This window comes from Antechinus flavipes, chromosome 3 (assembly GCF_016432865.1).
Source record: "Antechinus flavipes isolate AdamAnt ecotype Samford, QLD, Australia chromosome 3, AdamAnt_v2, whole genome shotgun sequence".
In the NCBI taxonomy this organism is placed as follows: Eukaryota; Metazoa; Chordata; class Mammalia; order Dasyuromorphia; family Dasyuridae; genus Antechinus; species Antechinus flavipes.
In genome coordinates this window covers 249,142,718-249,169,556 of record NC_067400.1, presented here as the reverse complement: position 1 = coordinate 249,169,556, position 26,839 = coordinate 249,142,718, and the positions used below count along the sequence as shown (strand labels likewise).

The 26,839-nt window shown below is 32.5% G+C and overlaps 1 protein-coding gene across 1 annotated transcript in view; it reads right to left on the bottom strand.

Annotated features, from left to right (window-relative positions):
* Positions 1-730: 730 nt before the first annotated feature.
* C3H21orf91 (chromosome 3 C21orf91 homolog) overlaps positions 731-26,839 on the bottom strand; it is a 31,904-nt gene continuing 5,795 nt past the window's right edge. The window contains exons 3-5 of the mRNA XM_051984854.1: positions 11,767-12,300; positions 10,676-10,738; positions 731-6,611 (exon numbers count right to left, since the gene is read on the bottom strand). Of these exons, the coding sequence (XP_051840814.1) occupies positions 6,445-6,611; positions 10,676-10,738; positions 11,767-12,300 (764 nt within the window). The 3' untranslated portion in view covers positions 731-6,444. The remainder of the gene's footprint in view (positions 6,612-10,675; positions 10,739-11,766; positions 12,301-26,839) is intronic.

Below are 26,839 nucleotides of genomic sequence, written 5' to 3'. Positions count from 1 at the left end.
CAGCTGTCTTTGAAAAGAATTTTGTATTGTCAGGTGTTTCACAAATAATTATATCAAAATCTATTTCACCGGATTGATTTCTTAAAATTCCAAATTAAAAAACTAACTCAGTTTCTTCCACATAAAAACAAGACAATATAAAATTCCAAGCATTTCCCTTGGTTTACATTTTCTCATGGGATTCTTCATGCCATTCTTTGGCTATATCCTTAAAAATTTGTAGGATTCAGACCTGCTGATTCAGGAGCACATTCATTTCCAAAAAGTCATTCAGAATCAAGTAGTTTACAAAACATACTCCCTTAAAGCTTCATTTCAGCAGATCTTCCTGAGGCAATTCAATGAGCATAATTATTGACAATATAGAGACCTCTAACCTCAGTAAGGGATGAACTCAACTAGCCCTGAAATAATTTTCTAGCAAAGGTTTTAAACCTTGCCTCCCATCCCCTGTTCAATCCCTTCAGACTGCTTTTAAAAGTAAAGAGAGTTCTGAAAAGATCCCTTGATAAATTATTGAAGGAGGCTGTAAAACCCCAAAAAACTGGAATGCCTAAAAGTTTGGCAAATTTTTTTATTTAAAGCTATTTTTTTTTTGTTAGCAGAAATACAATCATTCTATGTAAAAAAAAACTTCCAGCCAGCAATATACATTAATTCTTGAAATTTGTAAATCTGTATGTAAATAGTCTTTAAAAAACATTTAGGTACTTAATAAACAGAAACCAACTTATAATGAAGTTTTTATTTGTTGAAAATTTAATATACAAATGCATACACAGTTCAAAAGCTGAGTAGTATAAAATTAACATTTATGATGTGTAAAATAAGGGTTTATGGAGCCAATTTGGTTTTTACCACAGAAGTTGTATTATAATTTCATAAAATGACTCACAGGACAATTTTACAGAATTAAAAATCTCTAAGACAAAATAGAATTGGACTGACTGGAAAACTGAACTCATAATTTAAAACAAATTTAATTTTTTTCCCTTTTCAAAAGTGTCACGTTATAGAAGCCATTTGTTAAATATTTTCTAAATCTGATTTTACTTAATAGCTTACAAATAATCACTGTTCCTAGACATGCCAAACTGAAGAAAATATTTGTCCCAAAGCACTTTTATATTTTAATGGGATAAAAATTCAGTCAATTTTAGATTTTCCTCCCAAAATGCTACCATAAATATTTTTAAAGTTTTGCAAGTCAAACCAAAAAGTATAAGATATTTCAAAAGTAGGAGTCAAGTATGATATCCTTGTGTAGTTCAATGCTTGAAATAGAGAAAGTACATATAAAAATATATATATTTTTGGTTTAAAATGCAATTAATTATGTTGGTTATCTAGCAAATAAGAAAAATAGAAAAATTATTAAAATTACACATCAAATTCTATTATTGCTGGATAGCTAAAATCGAGTTAATATGCTGGAAACTGTCATAAGTTGGTATAAGTTCCACAAAGAGAAATTGCCTTAACAGATAATACTTCTTTGAAAAATGGTCAATTCTAAAAGGATGATCTGAAATTAGAATCTTGAGGTACAAGGCAGAATCATATGAGATTCTGGAATTATTATGGTAAGCTTATAAGGCGCATTATTCTTTGTGTAATCCAAGTGCTCACTGCTTCTATGAAAAGATCATTAAGAAATTTTATTTATATTTCCCCCAAAAGACTATTAAAATGTAGCCAAATAAAAAATTTGAGTTTTTGTCCCTTTGTGACATATCTTAATTTTTCAAAACAAAAAGAGAAACTAGTCTTCACACAATGTTAGAGTTAAAAATTCAATTAAACATCTGTCAAGAAGCATTTAATTGTATGGCCACATCTATGCAAAAAGATTAAGCTATCTTTCAGGACAATATTACTCAGTATTCTAATCAGTTGAAATAAAAACAACTGAACACTATCATTTATAATGTTTTCATAATACAAAGTTTCATTATGCCAATAATCTCTCAACATTGACATATAAATTATTTAGACTTGATAAAAATACCAATTCAATTGTAGACTGTTTTGAGTTTTAAACTCTTTAACTTTAATAACAGATTTTCTAATAACTTAAAAATAGGTTCAGGAAATGGTAAAAGAGCTGCCTGAGTTTTATGAACACACATGAACCAAAGGAAAACAAAATGTAAGAAAAAACAATATAAGATAACCTCAAATGTAAACAAGGAAGTATACAGCTTGCAATAAACAAAAAAGGAAAATATTGTGAACAATTTTCATTATTCAAATAGATATTTAAAAATCTATTTTAATTAGATTATTATATTTCACCACCAGATACTTTCTGGCTAAGTCATTTCACACTTCAATTTATATTTTTAAGTATACACACAAGTGTACACATGTGTGTTGTTTTTAAACTCCATTCTGTAAAATCAATGTGCAGTTTGAAAAGCAGTAAGGTCCCCTTATTATAATACTGTTTGTAACTTCCTGGATAAAGAAAATAGTACTAATGCCCTGAATCACTCATTAATGGCAATAGGAAACTGAGTTTTTATTTATAATCAAGTCATAGACATGATTAAACTGCAAAAACATGGGATTTTATTCTATTTTTTCTGATATGTGATTTCATTGTTATAGGGATATCCAATGTAAGAAAAATTCTGTGACTCAAGAATTGCAGAAAGCACTGAGAAGTTAAGTTACTTGTTCAGAGTTAGAGTCAGCATGTGGGAAGCAAAATTTTTAGAATGAAGTCTTCTGGCTTTGAGGCCTATTTCGTCCCTATCATGCCATTCTGCTTCTCATACTAACTCTAAAAAGTTCTTGTATTTAGCCTGCAACATAATAAACCAATATAACTACATTTCCCCCAAAACCTCTCAATTCATATCAACATTTATTAAGTTGCATGTGTGCTAGACCCTGGGGATGCCAAGGCAAAGGATGAACAGTATCTTAAAAACAGCTATTCTATTGAAAGGGATATAGAAAGCAATTGGAAACACACAAAATGCTCCAGGACTATCTGAGAAGAGGAAGAGGAACCTATCAGAGACTCCAGGAAGTACAAAACAAAGCACCTAGCTTTAGCCTTGAAGAAAAATAGGGACTATGAGATGAGTGGGGAGTACATTGCAAGAATGATAGATGACAACCATTGCAAATACATACAAACTAAGAGATAAATTAAGAGCATAGATAGCAGTCTGGTCTGAGTGGAATATGTGGCGGTATGTGAAGATGAAATTCAATTTTTCTTTTAAATTTCACTTCCAAAAAAGTTATGAAAATAATATCTGATAGCCAATCAATGATTCCCTTGAATTATAACTAAATTTAAATATCTCACTTATTTACATATACAAAAACTGCATATGCATCCAAATGCACATAAAAGTAGGCATATTTAACAAATTGCCAGCACAACAATGATGTGTAATTTCTTTAGAGGGAGCTCCCTCCAACAAATCTTAATTTAGGCAGGAGGTTCAGAGATTACTTCCAGAAGGACAAAGTAGATCACGTGACAGAAATCTTAAAAATTATGCTATAATTTATAATTTCTCTTACCTCTATAAATTCATTTTAAATAAAATAATTAAAGATAATTATCATTCTAGTTTAAAATAAAAAAAAATTTTCATTCTACCATTTTCTTTGTCTTAGGGATAAAAAAATGGACTGTGTCAATTTAGTCAAATATGGTTTGATCCTTCAAGGCATTCTGAAAATTCTGGTCCTTCTATTAATGACTCATATACATAGTCAAGGTGCAGGTAGGATTTGAAATTAGGTCTTCTGGACTGAATTCAAGTACAGCATCCTATCCATTAGATTATATTGTGCTATCCTAAACCTATTACATATTTGGATAAGTTTTTGTGCAAAATTTTAAAAACCTGAATTGGAAATGTCATCCACTCACCACCTTATACCACACCACAGTCACATATTTGCATGTCCTTATGGCCTTTTTCCTTTGAAGAGTTCAAACTAAATGGAACAAATTTGAATTTTTTTAAAAAAAGATCCAGGCACACTTTTATTTCCTTTCATGTTTCAGAGTTAGAAGACCTTGTAGTTGATAGAAGCTCTGAATGGGAATGGGATGAAGACTGAACCTGTGATTTCTAAGACTACAAACTGCAGAGCAGTCTTCATTGGTAGAGGAAATTCTTTATCAGTTCTCCTATATCAGTGATATCACAGGAAATAACATATACAAGTGTAAACATTTATATAAAGCTATTCAAATGCATATTTATAAAGATAATTGGAAAGGTACCTAAAATAGTATTTTTATATAAAATTTCCATATTAAAATATTGCTCTTAATAAATAAGAGGTAAATTTCATAATATTTCCCTCCTCTTCAAATACAATTTAGTAGCTTAGCCTGACCCAAGGCTTTAACTGACATTTTTCTATAGATATGCCAGATATTCACACAAACAATAATCTTTATAATATACTCACATTGTAATAGTACACACAGAGTAAGTAAACTATCAAAGGGTGTGTGTTTAAGATGGGGGGAGAGGGAAAAGAACATTTGCAATCAGGAAAATTGGTTTAAAAATGAACCAATATCACTACCTGCTAACTTAAAATCATCAAGACCTGACATAAAAATAGACTGAGTTAAAAAAAAATAAAACCACCTTTGAAAAATGCAATACCATTCTTATTAATAATACTGAAGAGCACAGGAATAAATGAAGCTTATCGTTAAATAAATGATATTTATCTAAAAGCATCAGCAAATGTTATGCTATTTGCAATAGGATAAGCTAGGTATCTTACCAATAAAATCAGGGGTGAAGCAAATATGCCTATTATTACCATTATTATTCAATATATTAGAAATGCTAGCTATAATAACAGAAGAAAAAAGAAATTGAAGGAATTATAATAAGCAATGAAGAAAAATTCTCACTCTGCAGATGATGATGGTATAATCAACTAAAAAAAACTAGTTGAAATAATTAACTTTAGCAAAGTTGCAGAATACAAAATAAATCCCCATAAATTAGCATTTCTATGTATTACCAACAAAGTATAGCAGTAAGAAACAGAAAGTAAAATTCCATTTAACATACTAGCGCAAATATAAAAAATATGCAGGCGTCTACTTGACAAGACAAAGCAAGAACTATATGAATACAATTGTAACACTTTTTCAAACAAATAAAGTCAGATCTAAACAATATAGAAAAATATTAATTGCTCATGTATAGGCTGAGCCAATATAATTAACCATTTCACTTAAATTAACTTACTTATTCACATCTCATATCAAATTAACTGCCAACAAATTACCTTACAAGGATAGGAAAAAAAAAAACAACAAAATTCATCTGGAAAAACAAGTTGAAGAATATCAAGGGAATTAATGAAAAAAAAAAATGTGAAGGAAGGTGGTCTAGCTGTACCAGATCTCAAACTGTACTATAAACAAGTAATTATTGGGGCAGCTAGGTGGCACAGTGGATAGAGCACCAGCCCTGAAATCAGGAGGACCTGAGTTCAAATCTGATCTCAGATATTTAACACTTCCTAGCTGTGAGACCTGGGCAAGTTACTTAATTCCCAATTGCCTCAGGAAAAAAAAAAAGTAATTATCAAAACAATCTGGTACTGGCTAAGAAACAGTGGTGGACCAGTAGAATGGATCAGGTATACAATATACTATAATAAATAATCATAATAATCTAGGATTTGCTAGACCCAAAGACTCAAGCTTTTGGGACAAATGCTCATTATTCAATAAAAAACTGTTGGGAAAACAGTATGGCAGAAACATTTCAAATTATATCCATGATTTACATGTAAAGGGTGATACCATAAGCAAATTAGGATAGCAATGTCAAATCTACAGATGGCATATGATTGAAACCAACTATTATTTTGCTCTAAGAAATGACAAATTTCAGAAAAACTTGCTAAGACGTGAATTGATACAAAGGGAAGTGACCAGAACACTGTATGTTAACAGCAATATTGTAAGATGAAGAACTGTGAATGACTTATTCCCAGCAATACAATGATCCAAGACAATCCAAAAGGATTCAGATGATAAATGCTCTTTGCCTCCAGAAAAAGAAATGGTATTATCTGAATACAGACTGAAGCATACTAATTTTTTTCTTTGTTGTTCAATTCTTCTTGCACAAAATGGCTAATATGAATAGGTCTTATGTAACTGCACATGTATGCTTACTGGGATAGGAGGGAGAGAGGAATTAAACTTGGAACTTTAAACTTAAAAAAAGGCAAATGTTAAAAGTTGTTTTACATGTAAATGGAGAGAAAAAAAATATATTTTAAAAACTAGACTTAAAATAGACTGAATGCCTGTTGAAAAGATTCCAAATGTTTTCAAAAGGATGCCACAATTTCCCAACATACTTATTAGAAGTTTGTGCGCATAGCAGATCAATATGATAAAACTAATTAAATTTTAAGTCTTGTTCAATTACTTATAGGAAGGTTGCACTTCATTCCTTGTTTCCCTGCTTGAAGACATGGTAACTTGGAATAATTCTTAAGTAGCTGTTCGATGGCAATGTGTCGGACATGGAGTTCTGAAGCCAAAGAATCCTTTTCTTGTAATTGGTGTGTTAGCTGCTCAAAAATTTCTAAAAAAAAAAAAGCAAGAAAATTTAATTTTTTAGTATCTACAAAGCTTATGACTCAATTCATTGTGATTCATTTTCTAAGTAATTTAAATGAATGCTTTATCAACATTTTTTATCAAAAATATCCATTCCTAAAAAAAAAAGAAAAACCCAAAACAAAACTCAACTAATTATAATACTCTTTACAAGAAGTTTCAGTTTCAACTGCCTCCCACACATAAATATATCATGCAGTAGCATGGGTCATCTATGATAGCTATCAAACCATTTAGTTTGTATATGAACAATTCTTCCTCCATTTAATAATCCTTACTGAAATCTGGCTTCTCATCGGTGATGATGAATCACCAATGTTGTTGGTACAATGACTATACCTTTTCTTACTCCTTGCCCTTCTCTGTTTCCCCTTTGGAAAAATAAAAAAATCCAAAACAAAACACTGGAGGAATAGGAATACTTATTCTTCAATTCCAGACTATTTCCAACAACCTCTTTCACCTCAAGTCTACACAAACAAAAATTTCCACCTACTAAATCACTGTAGTTGTTAGCTAACAGTTACCAGGTCATTCTTCCTCCATTTCCAGAGATTGAGCACTTAGCTTATTTTCATTTCTCTTCTATAATTCCTGTCCTTACAATAGGGGACTTCAACATTCACAATGAAGGTACCTCAAACTCTCTACCTGCACATTTCTTATCCTCCTGAATTCCATTACATTCTTTCTTACATTTCAGCCATATACTGAATTGGTCACAATCCTTTCACTTCCTTCATCATGGAAGTTCCTAATTAAGGACCACTGACATTCCTCTCTATTTAACTTCCTATTTAACAAAACTAAAATTATAAACTTCTAAAGTTTAAATTTAGAAGAACTTTCTAAAGTTCTAACTTTAATTAAATTAGTTTAGTACATTAATCTACTGCAAAAAATTAGTTCTGGATTATTCCCATTATTCCTCTTCTGTTTCTAATCAAGGACTGCTGCACAGGCGGAGCATGCCATACATATTACCATGCTGAGAGGGTATCTGATACATTTATATATCGATTTCAGCTACGCCTCCCGTGCAGCAAGGGTGAACTTTAGCTTCTAAATTCCTTGCCTATTTTTTCCACAGTCCTATTATCCCTGCTCCTACTTTGCTTTGTTTGTTTCTATCCCTTTTTATTCTTTTCTGTTCCTTTCTGATTCCCTCTCTCTCCATCATAGCAACTACTGTAGACTATCTTTTCCTTCCACAGGCCTTCCATATTTTCTCATTTTTCTCCTTATGTAAAGATCTTTACTTACTTCACTGAGAAATGAAGCCTTAAAAGACAGACTCTTTTTTCTCCTAATCGCTTCATCTGAAAATCCCTTGAGATTTTTCAGTCATGTCTGACTCTTCATGACCCCATTTGAGATTTTCTTAGTAAAGATACTAGAATGGCTTTACATTTCTTTCTCCAGCTCATTTTACAGATGAGGTTAAACTAAGGTATACAGGGCTAAGTAACTTGCCTAGGATAACTGATGCCAGACAAACTAGGAGATGAAATTTTCTTGGCTCCAGGCTTGGCACTCATATATGCATAGTGCCATTTAGCTACATGATCCCAAATCCCTTGATATCACTCCCTCATTCTCTCCTCCTTCCCCAGAGTCTCTGACAATGAAGTGGGCCTTCCCTTTGCCTTGGCTAACTCTCCTCTACTTGTAATTCATCTCATTTCCTTCCTTCTCTCTATGCACTGGTTTCCTCAAATATGCTTAAATTCTCCCCATCCTTAAAACAAAAAATACTTTATACTCCATTATGTAAAACTGTACTTGTGCTAAGGAAGCTTACATTCTAATAGCAGCTTAAGAGCACAATAGATCAAATGCTAGATCTGCATCGGAAAGACTAAAATTCAATTCCTGGGCAAGTCACTTAACCCCTACCTGCCTTAGTTTTCTTTATTATAAAGTGGTGGTGATAATAATCTACTTCTTGGGGATGTTGTGAGCACAACAAATAATATCTATGAAAGCATTTAACAAATTTTAAAGCACTACAAAATGCTCTTCTTATAACATGGATAAGTCTAAGCATGTAACATACTAAAGGCATACAAGGTATGGGGGAGGCAATGCAGCAAGGTGAGGTGGGAAGTGAGGAGACGCTGGGAAAAGGTTTTACACAGGAGCTGCTCCTTGGGTGTCTTGAAAGAAATAGGAATTTTGTGAGATAAAGTTGAGGGTTATGATGATGGTCAGTGCAAGAGCATAGAGATGAGAAATGCATGTTGTATGTGAGGGACAGAAAGAAAGAAAACCAAGTAGGAGAGGATTGTGTGGAAAAAATAGGCAAGGACTTTAGAAGCTAAACAGAAAAGTTTACATTTGATTCTAGAGACAATAAAGAGCTACTGGAATTGAGTAGAGGAGTGACAGATCAAATCGGGATTTAAGAAAAGTCACTTTGGCTATAATAATGTAGGACAAATTGGAAGGGGGACAGATAGAACAGGAAGACCAGAGCTGCCCATTGAACATTTCAGAAACTATGTTCACTATCGATCCAACACAGATTTTCTCCCCCCCCAAAAAAAACTTTCTTATTTTTGTTGTTATTTATTATCTCTTCCATACTCTTTTGATGCTTTCAAACTGGTTTTTATTCTATTCCTCACATACAAAATTCACATCCCATATCTGTGCTTTTAGGTCATCTCCTAGTCTGGAATATATTTCTCCCTCACCTTGATGTTATTCATCCTTTATTTTAGAAGACAAATGACATCATGTATTGATGTCCTGACTTATATGAATTGGATTGATACAGTCATCCACTTCACTCTCTCTTCCAGTCATTCAACTATTTTGTATTCTTTTTGTCCCATTAGAACCTTATTAAAGTCATCAAAAACAGACATAATTTTATTTGAGTTTGTAGGTCCAGTGCTTAGCAGCGTCTGGTATATGTTAAATGCTCAATAAATGCATGATGACTGATAATTCCAATTTACTTTCTAGAATAGATGGACCAAATCAGGACCCCACCAAGAGTGTATTAGTATCTTTTATTCAGCGGGAAATGAAAACTAAGAGTTGTAATTTGCAATTGTCTTATTTGTGATTGGGAGCAGTTTTTCATATGGCTCAATAATTTGCAATTCTTCGTATATTTTGACCACTTCTTCTCTCTGGATTTCAGTCCTTGATCAAAGATATGGTGTAAATTGATGCTTTTTTACCATAGAGCTCCATTTAGTTTTATCTGTACAAAAGTTTTCCAATTTCACGTAACCAATCTTTTTTTCTTTTGTAATCATAACTTATTCTTTATTTGATTAAAAATTCTTCCCCTTGTTCAAGTTGTGATCCAATAATTTTCTTCTAATTTTTTCTTTTGGTGTGACCTAATATAATCATTGTGTACATATACTTTAAGCTTATTGATATAGATGATATGAATTCAGTTTTAGACAAATTGTATTATGGTATTGCCAACAGTTTGTGTCAAAAAAATAGTCCTTCACTCCAGTCATTTTTTATGTTCTCAGGTTTGCTGAATACTGGTTCTAACATCTTCATTCTTTCTTATGTAAGGCTGTTCAACCAATTTACTTTTGTCATTTTAATTAGTAGTGCTGAAGAGTTTAATGATTATCCTTTTATAATATAGCATTTTTAATGTCCTAATTCCTGCTTAAATTTTCCTCATTGTTCCCTTTGATATTCTAGACCTTATGTTTCTCCTGAACGTATTTTTTTTAATGAGTCAAAATTTGAAGATTATATTCATAATCCTGCTTGTGTGCTGTTCATCGATCTTTAGGAAAAAACAATAAAACGTATTTTCCAAACTATAATCAACATGACAGAAAGTACCAGCTCCAGGGATATTTTCTAATTTCACAATTTATTTTATAAAGTATCTATGATTTTTTAAAATTCCTATGCTCTGGAATTCCAACACAATGTTTTAATTTCTAATTCAAATGTAACTGAAGAAATCCTATAATTCTTTTAAAAATGAGATTATTTTTTATACCATAAAATTTTTCCTAAGAGTTAAAAATAATTCCTTACCTTGGATTTGCTGGCGAAGCTTTTCATTCAGCTGCTCTACCTCACCAAGACTCATTGAACTCACTGCAAGAAGAAAATGTATTCATAATTACCATAAAAGCTAGGAAAACTAAAACTCAACAATGCTAAAAAAAGGCATGCTTTCCTTAGACACTTTCATTTGCCCTAAGCTGCACTGTTCAATGTGGCTACAAGTTCTTAACTGAGTAAAAATTCAGTGACCTTATATATTAAAAAATCTTCTTTAGATGGTTCTAATTATCAAATTATGAACAGAAATATAATTTGTAAAGTCAATGCAAAACTCAGCTGTGCATGTTTCTCCAATTCTTGTTTGGGGCAGTAATGAATGTCATTATTTCTGTGTTTAGAAAAGAACATCCTTTTCGCTACTTGTCATAATACAATTGAGATACGATCAGGAGTTTTAGACTTTTTTTGGAAACTATGCAGAAATCACAACAGTCAATAGTTGAGACTGTATGTAACTGGGAAAGTCATCCCTGATTAATAATATTTAATTTAGAAACTTAAGATGGAACAAAAGGTACTATGAAATAATACTTTCAAACTACATCAAGGATACATCTAACTCTTCAACAACATTAGGGAAGTCAACATCTCATTTGGGTCTGAATTAGCAATGAATTAGATGTAATACTATATTTGAGAATTGAGGATTGATATATTTATCAACTTTTATGACTTATCAGATAGGTTCTAAAATGAGGCCAAAAGATTTTTTTTTTTTTTTTTTTGCTGAGGCAATTGGGGTTAAGTGACTTGCCTAGAGTCACACAAGCCTGGAAAAAAAAAATCATCTAATAATCAGTATTTTTACAGTAAGCCTCTATGGTTCATGGATGGATATCAGGACAAACCTGTACCTTTTCTAGCTTAACTGAATCTGCCAGAATTGTATTTTTTGGTTTAGACTCATGAATCTATGGTAACTGATAAGTGATGAAAGATCAAACTACAGCAATAGTGGAAGGAGAAATCAGCAAATGAATTAATTATGAAGCACATAAGACTCTACACAGCTCACACATTACAAATTACAAAATCCCTTTCTGACATGCTTTACTTACATTGTTCTCTTGTATAATAAATGTGTTGTCTCTGGTCACTAATTTCTGAAACAGAAGCTTTCTTTTCTTTCTTCTGAGTCTGCTGGTGATGAGACCATAAAACACTATTATAGCAGAAAGGAGCACTTGGATCTTGCAACATATCAAGCCCAAAGCTTGCAGATTCTCTTTGCTCCAGAATTGTTTGTGCATGGTTTGAGATGTTTACCGTTGTTCCATCTATCCATTTTGCAGAATATTTTGGTACTTGGGAATCAAACTGTGGCAATAACTTTGTATCTGACTTATGTCTAAAATTTAAAAGTGAGTGCTGGGAAGTTTTGGAACATTCAGGATCAGACTCTACATCTTTATTCTGGGCATGCCGTATAATCCAATTTATCTTTTTACTAAATATAGTCTTGACTTCTTCATAAGTGCTTTTGGAGAGTTTAGATCGAGGGCAATCCTGGTTTGCTATCAAATGGAATTTTTCAAAGCATTCTTTGTGGCCCCTTAATGATTTGGTGTGCAAGAGATTAGATCTTGGTACTCCTATAAAGAAAAACAAAAGAATTTAAAAAAATGTTTAATTATTATAGCTTTTTATTTACAAAACATATGTATGGGTAATTTTTCAACACTGACCCTTGCAAAACCTTCTGTTCCAAATTTCCTTCCCCTCACTCTCCCCTCCCCTAGATGGCAGGTATTGATTCAATACATGTTAAAATATATGTTAAATCCAATATATGTATATATATCCATCAGTTATCTTGCTGTACAAGAAAAATTGGATCTAGGAAGGAAAAAAAAAATCCTGAGAAGGAAACAAAAAATGCAAGCAAACAATATTCAGAATGAGAATGCTATGTTGTGGTCCACACTCAGTTACCACAGTCCTCTCCCTAGGTGTAGATGGCTCTCTTCATTGCTAAACAACTGGAACTGGTCTGAATCAAGAATTAAAATGTTAAAGATTAATTAATTTTTAAAAAGTTTCTAGATCATAAATATTAGAAAAAACTATGAATAAGAAAAAAACAATTAAAAATGATTTTTAGGCAGTACTGGACTGAAGTATAAAGATTTTCAGATGAGGAAATACTCTTTTAAAACTGAAAATTGATTACTGTCCTACAATTTCTATTTTCTTAATTGAGTTGCCTAGAGCACTAAAGAGGTTAAGTGGCTTAGTTAGGGTCACACAGCCAATGTTAGAATGTTAATCTTTTTTATATTACAGACTTCTTTGGCAGTCTGGGGAAACTTACAGGCTTCTCAGAAATAACTGAAAAAAGTGCTAAATTTTAGTTAGAGAGTAATAAAAACAAAGATGTGTGTGTGTGTACACATACATATATATGTGCATATGTCTGTGTGTATATATAAATTCAAATCTACAGACCTCCTGTAATTTATTCATGCACCTCTTGTTAAAAATGTTTGTTAGATAGAGGCTATCCTTCCCAACAACACTGAATCTGAGGCCAGGCCTCTATTAACTTCAATACTGCTTCCTCGCTAAGGAACAATATTAAAAGATAGCATTAAGAAGTAATAATTAATAGAAGTGAAGTAAATCTTAAATCACATAATCAAATCTTATGAATATGAAAATATTCTACTAAGTTAATGATTTTTGCCGTATACCAGGTATAAAGCCATTTTGCATAGTATGAATTTTCTATAGACTCACTCTTAATCTTGTATTTTCTGGATTGAATTTAGAAGTTTAAACATATAGTTTGAAACACATACCCTTTTAATTTACACACAGGTACAAGCAGTTTTTCTATTAGGCAAAATAAAGTGAAGACTTTTATTACTTTTCAGAACATAACATGGTAGAAAAAAAAAACTTACTTGGTAAAAACTTAGGAAAAGCCATTTTAAATCATATAAAAATTAAAACATTTCTTTCAAATTTTCTAACTTTAGTAGAGTCTAATGCTTTCCCACTTTAATTGTTTTTTTAAAAAAATATATATAAATTAACAATTTTTATTTTGATCAAATATTCCCAAGTAATTTTTTCATATTAAAAATGAACCAGGGATATTGAAGTCAATACTGCCTGGTTAGATACCAGATGAATATGCTTGTTCTGAGAAATTTCAACAGATGGAGAGAAAACTGACATTTAACAGATTGATAATTATGAACAGGCATTGTTATCGGGAAAAAAAAAATTAAATATTGCTTATGTTTTGCTCACAAATTCTGAAGCTATATGTAATATAGCTATATACTAATAAGGTCAGCTAGGTGGTGCAATAGAGCACCAGCCCTTAAGTCAGGAGGACCCCTGAGTTCAAATCTGGCTTCAAACACTCAACACTTCCTAACTGTGTGGCCCTGGGCAAGTCACTTAAACCCAATTGCCTCAGCAAAAAACAACAACAAAAACCAAATCAAAAACTAATAGTCCAAGACTTTGTGAGGACTTAATTACCATTTACATACAAAGGTTCACAAACTGAACATAAAGTAATTTCTTGCAACAAAAACATGTTTCTTAAATGCTTATTATGCTCTTGATGTCTTAAAAAAATTAGCTAACAATAAGTTATATTGAAAACGATTTCAGCAAAACCCTGATTCTAATACAAGTTCCAGATAAGCTAAGTACCATATAATTAGAAAATAGAGTAGAAGGAAATTTATTTGAAGTTCATGTAGCTATTTAAAAACAAGTATGTAGCTTTCTTACTCTAAAGAACCTTTTCTAGGCACTCATGCCTCTGGATAGTTACCACAGATAAGTATGACAGCATGAAAAAGGAAAAAGGTTTTACAAAACATTTATATTTTGCATATGAGATCTGCATACCAATGTCTATTTCATATTATACTATTGAAAAAAGTTTTTAAAATTTAAAGGTTTAACTATCAATCTGCATATTTTAAGTCACTAATTTCTGCCCTTTGAGTTTGAATGAAAAAACATTTGATGTATTCATTTTCTTGTTTTTATCCACTTATATCAAAAAGCAAGATAAATAAAATTAAGGACTTAGTTGGTATTCAATTTATGAATGCTTTTGAAATGTTAACTTTTATTTTGCGAGAAATAAAATTTTTAAAACTTCTAAGAGTCACAATTAACAATGATATTCGATTTAGATTAAAAATATAAAACGATATACTAAATGGAATTTTAAAAGATCCTCTCAATATCAATTTATAACGAATTCTACTGTTGTTAACCATTATCTAAATTCTGAGAAAAAAATCTGCATGATTCATTTGGATACTCATACAATTCACAGAATATATGCATCCTAGTATTATTCTCACTCTTGTCTATTAATCTATTTCTTAGCAAAATACTATTCCTATACAGCCTTTCTCATTTCCACTTTTCTTCCCCAAAACAATAATCCTTGTTCATCTTTCTCAGAATATTAAATTTTCTTGTAGAGGCCATTTTTCATCTTTACCTTTCTACATATCACTAGGATCTCTGACACTGAGCACATAGTTAATGAATTCTTGTTTAATTAATTGAACTCAAAAATTTTGAGGGATTTGGTTTTGTCAGTTTTTCAAGTTCACAAGTAAAAAATTTGCTCTGAGATATAAGGGGCTTTGGAATAAAGTTAGAAGAGTAAGAACTGGACAAAATATTTTAAGAAAAAAATAAAAGGTTGTCAGTTGTTTAAGGGGCAGGAAAAAATAGAAATATTTAATGCTGCAGTGAACCACTATTTTGTTAACAAGGAAACAGACATTTTAAACAAAGAATTTTAAAACAAATAAGAGGAAATAAGACAAAAAAAGGACAGGAATGAGGAGCCTTTAAATGTATTCAGATATCAAAACTTTATGGAAGTTTAGGGATTTATTCCAATGCATTTAAAAACACAAAACCTCAAAAAGTTTTGTTATGCTCAGTTTTACTATTTCTTTACTATTTCTGAATCAATTTACTGTTTCTAAAAACTACTGGATAGCAAGTGACGGGACAGAAAATAATTTATTATTAGGCCTGAAGAGTGGAAGAAGAGTGTTCTACTGGATGCTAGAAAACAAAAGTGGAACAGAGAATCCCTTCATTGTTTTGCAAAATTTTCTTGATGTATAGTGTATCAAAAGCTTTTATTTTTGGACACTTCAGACATTGAACCCCTCTGTTCCCAAATTGGAAAAAAAAAAGACAATTTAAAAATCAAAATCTTTTTTGCAAAATCACATCAGATATCACAAAAGTTAGTAAGAAATATTTGGATAAGATTTTAATCAGAGATAAAGAGCCCTTTAAAAAGGGCCATTTTCTAATCCATAAATTCCAATTTTTGATTCCCTATTTTCATTTTCAAAATAGCTACTCTAAACAATCTCTTCCTAAGTTTTCTAGTTTCTCCTTTTTCTAGTTTCTCTCTTTATTAAACTCCATGTTAGCTCTATTTTCTTCATCACAAAATTCCTTCACTCTTTTCTTCTTTTTCCCAGTCTCTGCATTCCAATCTGAAAAATGTTATTGCTAGGGGTTAGGAGGACTCATGTAAAAAGAAATATACATGTAAAACAAAATTTCTAGAAGCACTGCTTTTGCCAAAAAAGGTTAAGTACAGAAAGTAAACCAAATGGTCAAACAACTAGAAAGCAAATTATGGTATGTGGACACAATACAATATTATTGTATCATAAAACAAATATGACAAATAAATGTGGGGAGACATGAAATAATACAGAACAAAAAAAAGTAAAACCAGAGAATAGTGCTGACTACAGCTGTGTGAAAAAAAAAGCAACATATCCATTTTGAATATAGAAAAAAATTCCTAAAACTATTGAAATAAACAATGTACAAAGAAAAAATAAAATCAATTATTACAGGCATAATGTCAATCTGTTTTGGGGATAATAATGAATAAATAACACAACTTTAGGTATGGGTATAACAATTCACAGTATTTTGGGTTTTGTATCTCTCTTTAAATTTCGTAGTTCTTTTATTTTCTTAAGTTTCTGTTCTATACTGTTCAATAACAATAAAATTGGCTAATATTTATGTATCACTTGCCAGGCAAACATTTTACAATTATCATCCCCATTTTATAGATGAGGAAACTTAAGACAAAGGCTGCCGCCCAGGGGGGTCACAAAGTTAATAAGTGTTTAAGACTGGATTTGAATTTAGAGCTTCCTATCTCTAAGCCTAGTGCTATAACCACTGCCAGGTAAGTCAAAGAGATGATAACAGTTCCTCTTACCTTACAGGGTTATTGTAAGAATAAGATGAGATGATATATGTGAAATGCTATAAAAATGTTAGTTACTACTAAATAATTGTACTCGGTAATAATGATGAAGTTTAGATTTGGAGTGCCCAAATGAAATTAGGGTTTCTGGCGGTCAGGGAGTTAAATAAGGTCTAGTGGCGGCAAAAGGGTAGGGAGCTCTGAGGATTCCCTTTCTGGTGGCACAGAGACCCTTTGTAAAAGAATTTACAGACCCGAAAACCTAGATTGATAAAAGAGGTTTATTATGGGGATTGGAAGTAAGGTTAAAGTCTGGTTAAGGAAATAGGTGAGGGTAAAGAGAAGATGGCACTGGAAACAATATTCCACTGGGTAGAGGCCCTTGATATGCCAAGCATATCTCTGCAAAGAGAGGGTTTTAGTTTGGCTCTTTTATAATAGGGGTCTTTGGCTTACAAGCTGAAGGGGGCTCATCACAGGTTGACTCCTCCCTGGGTTTCAGCTAGGGCTAGAATTTGAATTGAATTCAATGGATTTCAGGACTGAGCTCGCCCCACCCAGATAACAAAGAGGAAATTGTTTGTGCTTCAGGTGGAGTCCCCTCACTGAGGCATAGTTGAAGGAGATTTAAGCATTTTCAGAGTTTTGGGGTTCCCTCTTCAATAAGTGCAAAAAAACCCTTTATTTAAAAACTGGGCAAACATTGGGGGAAACAATATGGCACAAAGGGTACAGAATTTGGCACCAAAAATTCTGGTTTCAAAATCTGGGTCTGCCCCTTACTATCTCTATTACTACGGACAAGTCTGGTTTTTAATTTCCTTGGCAGAATGAAGGGAAATAGATGATCTCAAGGGTCCCTTCTGGATTCTTGAGAGGTTATTTTATTTTTAACTTTGCATTTTCAATGCCTGGCTCATAGGGCTTGTTAATTGATCTTGTAATCTTTTTTTGGACATTACCTTATCACTCTCAGAGAACAATGAAGAGGCACAAAACAAAATGCAACATTAAACAAATAACTTGTGAAGAACAAAAATAAAAATTTTTTTTAAATGATAAAAAAGATGATGTCGTTATATGGTCAGAGTAAAGTATAGCCAGTAGACATATTGTCTCATTGGTATTCTTAGAATGCCAATGTTAAAAGAAATCAAGAAAGAAACCAGCAGATTAGGGCAAAGCCCAATGGCAAATTTTGGGGAAGACATGGCCAAGAGCTACACAGGACTGGCAGGCACAGATTGGTTGTGATCTATTTCAGGGCAGAGAACAACCATATTGAAAAGATCCTCACAACACCTTTGCAAACTTGCAAACAAATGTATATGAAAATGCGAAATATTTATCTTTCTGCAGACAGGTCTACCTGGAAAGCCGTACCATTTTTAGAGTATATAGCTTTTCCACTTGAGATTTATGTAAATCCTTTTGCTTGCAAGTGACATTATGATCTTTATACTGAAATGTACACTATGACTTCCTCAAGGAGATCAAATGCCACTCAAAAAAGATCTAGCAAGCCACAAAAAACCAAAGGAATGAAGATTGTATATTATGCAGATATTGATTCTCAATTCAAAAAATTAAACTCCTTTGAGGGTAGGGACTGCTTTTCATCTTTACTTTTGTATTCTTAGCACCTCATAGGATTTTTGCATAGAGCAGGCATTTAATAAACATTTTGCTTTAGTCAACTAGAATACTAGTTCAAAAACTTCTAAACCCAATCAATAATTAATTCTGGGGGAGAAGGACTGTGGAAGGTTAGGAGTGGGTCTGGTGTTGTTAAATGATTTAATTATTCTGCTCATTGGTTTTCCTAAACTTTTTTTAAACTCCCCTCAAATCTCCCACAGCAACTTTGCCTCAAAATGATCTCATTTTATTAAAAAAATTTAGGCCATTCACCAAGAACTCCCTCTTCTCACCTCCTCATCTCACTTCACCCAGTAACTCCTCTTTCACCTTTGTTTCACACAAAGAAACCCTTCTCCTTGCCCAGGTAAAGTATTCTATATGCACAAGTGATCCCTTTCCATTCCATTTCTCTAGTAGATTGCCCCCTCTTATCATTCTCACTCTCACCTACCTTTAAATTCTGCTTATCCAATGTCTGCTTGTGGGAAATCTACAAATATGCCCATGTTTCCCTCATACAAAAAAAAAAAAAAAAATCCTCACTAGATCCATTCATCTCTGCTAGCATTTGTGGCTAAACTCCTTTGAGAAAACTGTCTACAACAGGTGCCTCTATTATTTTCCTCTCATTCTCTTCTAAACTCTCCATAGTCTGACTTCCAGCAGCATTCAACTCAAACTGCTCTCTCAGAAAGGCTACATCCAAGTCTTTTCTTATTCATCATACTTTTTAGCCTAAGACACTGTTCAATTATTCTCTTCTACCTCTAGGTTTTTGTGACAATTATCTTGATTCTCCCACAATCTGTTTCTTCTCAGTGTCCTTTGCTGGATTTTCTAGGTCACATCTGCTAACCAAGAGCATTCCAGAGTTCTGTCCAGGGACTTTTCTTTTTTTCCCTCTGTATTATTTCACTTGGTGATCTCATTAGATCCCATGAATTCCAATTATCATTTCTATGCAGAAGATTCTCACATCTATTGTCCAGCTCCAACCTTTGTCTTGGTCTCTCTTTTAACTCCAATTGCTTACTGGACATCCAGAACTGGTTTCCCCAAACCTCTCCTCTCTTGCAACTCCCCTATTGTCCCTTTTGCACCACCATTCCTTCAGTCACCCAGACTAGCAACAAAGTGTTACCACTTACCACTCACTTTCACATACCCTTCCTTTCTCACATCTAATCTGCTACCATATCCTGTCAATTCTACCACTGAAACATCTTTGGTACATGCCCCTTCTTTCCTGTGACACTGTCAACCCACCCTCACCCCTGTTGCAAGCAATCCAAGTTTATAGCAAATTGTAACTTGATGATCTTAAGAATGGAAAGAGATGATCTAAAATTATATTATAAAGCAGCAGTCACCAAAACCATTTGGTATTGGCTAAGAAATAGATTAGTGGATCAGTGGAAAAGGCTAGGTTCACAAGACAGAATAGTCAACTATAGCAATCTAGTGTTTGACAAACCCAAAGCCCCTAACTTCTGGGAAAAGAATTCATTATTTGATAAAAACTGCTGGGATAATTGGAAATTAGTATGGCAGAAATTAGGCATGGACCCACACTTAACACCATATACCAAGATAAGATCAAAATGGGTCCATGACCTAGGCATAAAGAACGAGATTATAAATAAATTAGAGGAACATAGAATAGTTTATCTCTCAGACTTGTGGAGGAGAAAGAAATTTGTGACCAAAGATGAACTAGAGACCATTACTGATCACAAAATAGAAAATTTTGATTACATCAAATTAAAAAGCCTTTGTACAAATAAAACTAATGCAAACAAGATTAGAAGGGAAGCAACAAACTGGGAAAACATCTTCACAGTTAAAGGTTCTGATAAAGGCCTCATTTCCAAAATATATAGAGAACTGACTCAAATTTATAAGAAATCAAGCCATTCTCCAATTGATAAATAGTCAAAGGATATGAACAGACAATTTTCAGAGGATGAAATTGAAACTATTACCACTCATATGAGTGTTCCAAATCATTATTGATCAGAGAAATGCAAATTAAGACAACTCTGAGATACCACTACACACTTGTCAGATTGGCTAAGATGACAGGAAAAAATAATGATGAATGTTGGAGGGGATGCGGGAAAACTGGGACACTAATGAATTGTTGGTGGAGCTGTGAACGAATCCAACCATTCTGGAGAGCAATCTGGAATTATGCCCAAAAAATTATCAAATTGTGCATACCCTTTGATCCAGCAGTGTTTCTATTGGGCTTATATCCCAAAGAAATACTAAAGAAGGGAAAGGGACCTGTATGTGCCAAAATGTTTGTAGTGGCTAGAAACTGGAAAATGAATGGATGCCCATCAATTGGAGAATGGCTGGGTAAATTGTGGTATATGAATGTTATGGAATATTATTGTTCTGTAAGAAATGACCAGCAGGATGAATACAGAGAGGACTGGCGAGACTTACATGAACTGATGCTAAGTGAAATGAGCAGAACCAGGAGATCATTATACACTTCGACAACGATATTGTATGAGGACATATTTTGATGGAAGTGGATTTCTTTGACAAAGAAACCTGAGTTTCAATTGATAAACGATGGACAAAAGCAGCTACACCCAAAGAAAGAACACTGGGAAACCCGGGTTATTTATACCTTCTGAATCCAATTCTCCCTATGCAACAAGAGAACTGTTCGGTTCTGCAAACATATATTGTATCTAGGATATACTGCAACATATCCAACATATAAAGGACTGCTTGCCATCTAGGGGAGGGGGTGGAGGGAGGGAGGGAAAAAAAAATCGGAACAGAAACGAGTGTCAATATAAAGTAATTATTAAATAAAAATTAAAAAAAAAAGAATGGAAAGAGAAGAGTAATACTAGGCAGGGTATAGTGGAAAGAAAGTATATAAGTTGATATTTATACAAACAAGGAGGAAGGAGTGAGGGAAGTGGCTGACGCTTAAATTCCATTCTCATCTTAACTAGTCAAAGAAAAGAATACGTATAAAGATAAATGGTACAGAAATATATTTCATTTCATGCAATAAGCAAACAGGAAAAAAAGGGGGAAAGGGAGAAAATAAAATTAGAAGGGAAAAGGAAAGGAGAAATTAGCCCCAAACAAAACAAAGGATGTGCAGAAATAGCTACAACTTTTTTTGAGGTGGGAAAGAATGGAAATCCAAAGGATTACCATCAACAACCAACAAGGTGAATGGCAGTTATGGGATATCAATATGGTGGCATATTACTGTGCTATAAGAAATTATTAAGGGGATAGTTTCAGAGAAATCTAAGAAGACTTGTATAAACGGATATAGAGTAAACTAGCAAAACATTTAATACAAGCACAACAATGAGATAAAGACAAACTATTTTGAAAGAATGAGATTCTATTTAATATTCAGCCCTATTCCAAAGGTCTAAGAAACATGCTACTCATAGCTCCTGATAAAAGTGATAGAGTCAGAATAAAGAATTAAAAAAATATATATATATGGTCAATGTAGAAAATGATTTTTCTTGATAAGAGTTCCATTTTTTTCCCCCCATTCTCAATTGGGGGTATAAAGATGCTTGAAGTGGGAGAAAAGGGAAAGATTTTGCTGACTGAACATATAACTCATTTCCACCACTTAAAATACAGAAAGAAACATACATTTTTGGACATGGCTAACGTGGAAAAAGTATTTTGTCATACTATACAATTATGTACTGATGGATTTTAAAAAATTTACCCATTAAGTATGAGGAGTTACTAGAAGAGATAAATTGAAAAAATAAATACTATTTTAAAAATGTCTCTGACCAGTAATTCAGACTTCATACCCTATCAAAAAAAATAACAAAACACATTGTCAAATGAGGAAAGTTTTGCAAAACAGGTTGTACAAAAGCTTAGCCTGACTATATGCACCACTGTCCTGCTTAAATACAAAATTCCAGATCCTAGATTCCACAGATTATTTTTCCCCTTAGCAATCTGCTCCTGTTAGTCCCATTAGCTTGAAAGTTATAGTTAAATTTGGTAGTAATCACTTATTCAGCAGTATGGGGCTAAGGAAATGGTATGAGTATGGATAAGTGTGACTGTAAATGGAAAGCAGCTGTCAAATATTACAAATGGAAAGGTTCTACTTTTGCCAGGCCTCAGCTCTATATCTTGTTGCCTATTCTTAGGATTCAGCCTTCTATCCCTAATGAGAACCTTTAGATTTAGAAGCATTTTATGGAAACATTAAAAAACCACCAGACTTGAACTTTGCCTATTTGCTCCTTGAAACAGACTTCACTGTCAATACTCTGAATACTACATAGTTTATAGTGCTAAAATTTCTGAAGACTAACTTCTATGAATATTCACATACCCTGGTTTTTCCTATTTGTTATAAAAGATAAAGCAAAGAAAGTGTGGAATCTTCCAAAGTGCCACCCATGGAAATATGAAAAATATAAAATCATATTTGTTTCTACTTTATGTATGCACATTAATAAAGAATCATTCATATCAGAATCACATATTCACTTTAATAGAAAGAAGTATAATGTCAGCGATTTAATGATCAGTTCTGATATTAGATAAGTGTTGCATAGTGACAGGGCACTGAATTTACAATCAGAAAGACCTTGGGACAAATTATGCCTCATACACTCACTAGCTGTGAGTATAGTTTATGTCACTGAGCCTCAGTTTCCCCAATTATAAAAAGAGGACAATAACACTGGACCACAACTAAGAAAGGTTTTTTTTTTTTTGTAATTGTCATAAAATTAGGTAAATATAATAGAGTTTTGGATGCTGACTTCAAATATGGCCTCACACCATTTTTATGTATATCAGTTTTGTGTTTTTAAAGCTCATGCTTCAATAAACAAAAAATTGTGTTTAACTCACCTAGAATCTGGTCACATTTTCATTGTAACATCCAACATTTAGTCAGCCAGGATAGGCCTGAGAACTCTACTTCTAGTATTTCTTTCCCACTGAGATTCATTGATAGAAGCATTCTTTTTCTTTGTGACATTGATATCACTGAATTTTCTGGGAAGAAGTTCAAATGTAAATCCAAGAAACAGATCTCAAATTCCATGTCCCATTCCATAATTTTTGTAGGTTTTGAAGGTTTCACTGTGGACAGTTTCTTAGTAATTTTCTGTTTTGGAGTTTCCCCAAAAGTTTTGATCACTTTTTAAAATGATTTTTAATCAGCTACTTCAATTCCATTCAACTTGAAGATATGTCTGCTAAATCTTTCCTTATCTGAGGATCCACAAATATTTTCTTTGATTGTAGACTCACTGATTCTTTTTTTTTTTAATTTAATTCAATTTTGATAGCTGTGACTCTTTCCAACAATGTGATAATTGAGGCCAGTTCCAATGATCTTGTGATAGAGAGCCAACTACACCCAGAGAGAAGACTATGGTTACTGAGTGTGGATCACAATAGCATTTTCACTCTTTTTGTTGTTGTTTGCTTGCATTTTGTTTCCTTTCCCATTTTTTTTTCCTTTTCTGATCTGATTTTCCTTGTGCAGCAAGATGACTGTATAAATATGTATACATATATTGGATTTGACATAAATTTTAACATGTTTAACATATATTGGATTACTTGCCATCCAGGGAAGAGGGTGGGAAGGAGGGGAAATTTTGGAATACAGGTTTTGTAAGGGTCAATGTTGAAAAATTATCCATGAATGTTTTGAAAATAAAACTTAAAAATAAAAATTTTTAATTTCCCAATTGCATGTAAAGTCAATTTTTAACATTCACTTTTTAAAATTTTGAGTTTCACATTTTCTCCATCTCTTTCTCTCCCCCCACCCCCATCCATAGAGAGCAAACAATTTAACATAGATTATATGTGTGCATTTCCATATTAATCATATAATGTAGTTGAATTTGGTTTGTAAAACAATTAAAAAAGAAAAGAAAAAAGAAAGTGGAAAAAAAAAAGCCTCAATCTTCAGATTCCAGCAGTTTTTTCTCTGGAAGTGAATAGCATTTTTCATCTAAAGTCTTTTGGAATTGTCTTAGATCATTGCATTGCTGAGAATAGCCAAGTCATTCACAGTAGGTCATTGTGCAATACTGTTGCTGTGAATAATTTTCTCCTGGTTCTGCTCACTTCACTTTGTATCAGTTCACATAAGTTTTTTTTTTTTTTTAAATCATCCTGCTTGTCAATTCTTATAGCACAATAGTATTCCATTACAATCATAGTCACAACTTGTTCAGTCAAATCCCCATTTGATGGATGTTCCCTCAATTTCCAATATTTTACCACCACAAAAAAGATCCTATAAATGTTTATACAAATAAATCCTTTACCCCTTTTTATAATTTCTTTGAGATACAGAGACGTAGTACTGCTGATCAAAGGGTATGTACAATTTAGTTGCCCTTTGAGTCAAGTTCCAAATTGCTCTCCAAAATTGAATCAGTTTACAATTCCACCAATAGTGTATAAAGTGTCCCAATTTTCCTACATCTCCAAAATTTATTAATTTTCCTTTCTTGGCATATTAACTAATCTAATAGGTGGTAACTAAAGTTATACTAAGTTTGGTGAAGTCACTTATTCAGTAATATGGGACTAAGGAAACATTATGAGTATGGACAAGTATGACTGTAAATGGGTAATTAGCTAATCTGATTTTTTGTATTTCTTGAATCAAGCGATTTAGAGCATTTCTTCATGATGTCTTTGATTTCTTCCACATGAAAATTACTTGTTCATATTGGTTTGACAATTTTATTAATTGGGGAATGGCTTGTATTCTTATAAATTTGACTCAGTGCTCTATACATTTGAGAATATAATGTCTCTTTGGTGGTCTCATTGACTCTTGGAAAATTTTTAAATAAGGAAAATTACCATTTTGATCCCTCATCTTGACAAAAGTTTTTCTATAAGACAAAATTTTTCCAGGATTTACCTGGGATTGGTAGATCATATTTTCTTCCACAGAACTGGTTTTCCCTTTGAGACTAGTACTTTTTAAGAAATTTTTATTGTTCTGTATTATTGTTGTCCTATTTACAAAAGTTACATTTGATACACATAAGTTATTCTAATAAGCCACAGAGAAATACCAAGAAAATGTTTCATACTTAAAATCTTATATGATCTCATGGACACATTTGAGGGCACTCTTCTAGGAGATTATATCATTTTAGTAAAGGAGTTTAAAAAGTTAAAATTACAATTCTGGTGATTTAAATCTACTTAGATAACGTAGAATTATTCAATGAAGCTTTGAGTAGAGATAGTGCTTTAAAAATCTGTGTCTTGCTGGTTTCCCACTTTGCATGCCAATTTCATTAAAATCTGGATCATTAGTTCACTTTCTTCATCCAATTTTAGACTTCCAGTGATTTCTGTACAAGTAATTTTCCTCAAAGTAAACAGGTAAACAACTGATAGCAAATTTTGGACAATGCTGTTCAATGTTCAGACTTGACAATAATCCCCCAGGTATATTTGTTAAACAAATGATCTTTTTGCTCCCTCCCAATTATAGAAACTCAAATCACACAGGATGAAACCATGTACTCACCTAGCAAACAGTTTAAAATAACTGAAAAAGCACAAGCAAGGGAAGGGCTTATGCTTTATTTTGCAAGGGAAGGGCTCATGCCTTATCTTGATTTTATAAGCAATAGAAAGTTCATATTTTAACAAGGGGAATCAAATTTTGACTCAAATATAAAAGTTAGTTTACTGTATACAAAAAAGTATTTAATTGACTAATATACTTATAAGGTATATTAATTGGAGTAATACACAAAAACATTTTTATAATATAAAACATTTGAGAAAACAATATTAGAAACAATAATGTTAACCAAATGATTCCTAGCACATGATAGGTCAGTTAAATACTCAAGTGTTATTGCATGACAATTGTGAGTATATTTCTAGCCAGCTGTTTCAAAGCAAATACATTAAAGCTTCACTAAACATGCAAATACAAATCAACTAGCAATTTCTCATTATCCCTCAGTACCCCACAACTGAACCATATTACTACCTAATACTGCATATTAGAATTCTTGTCAATAAGTATGAGTCAAAGAAATTAACCTTTGCAATTTTAATTCAGCATCCAAAACCAGACAAAACATCCCCCCCAAAATGACCATGTGATAAAATGTATTTTTAATTATAGTACTTATCTCAAAGGGCTGATGTGGGGATCAAGTCAAAAATAAATATTAAAAAGTTATTATATACCAAATAATGTATTA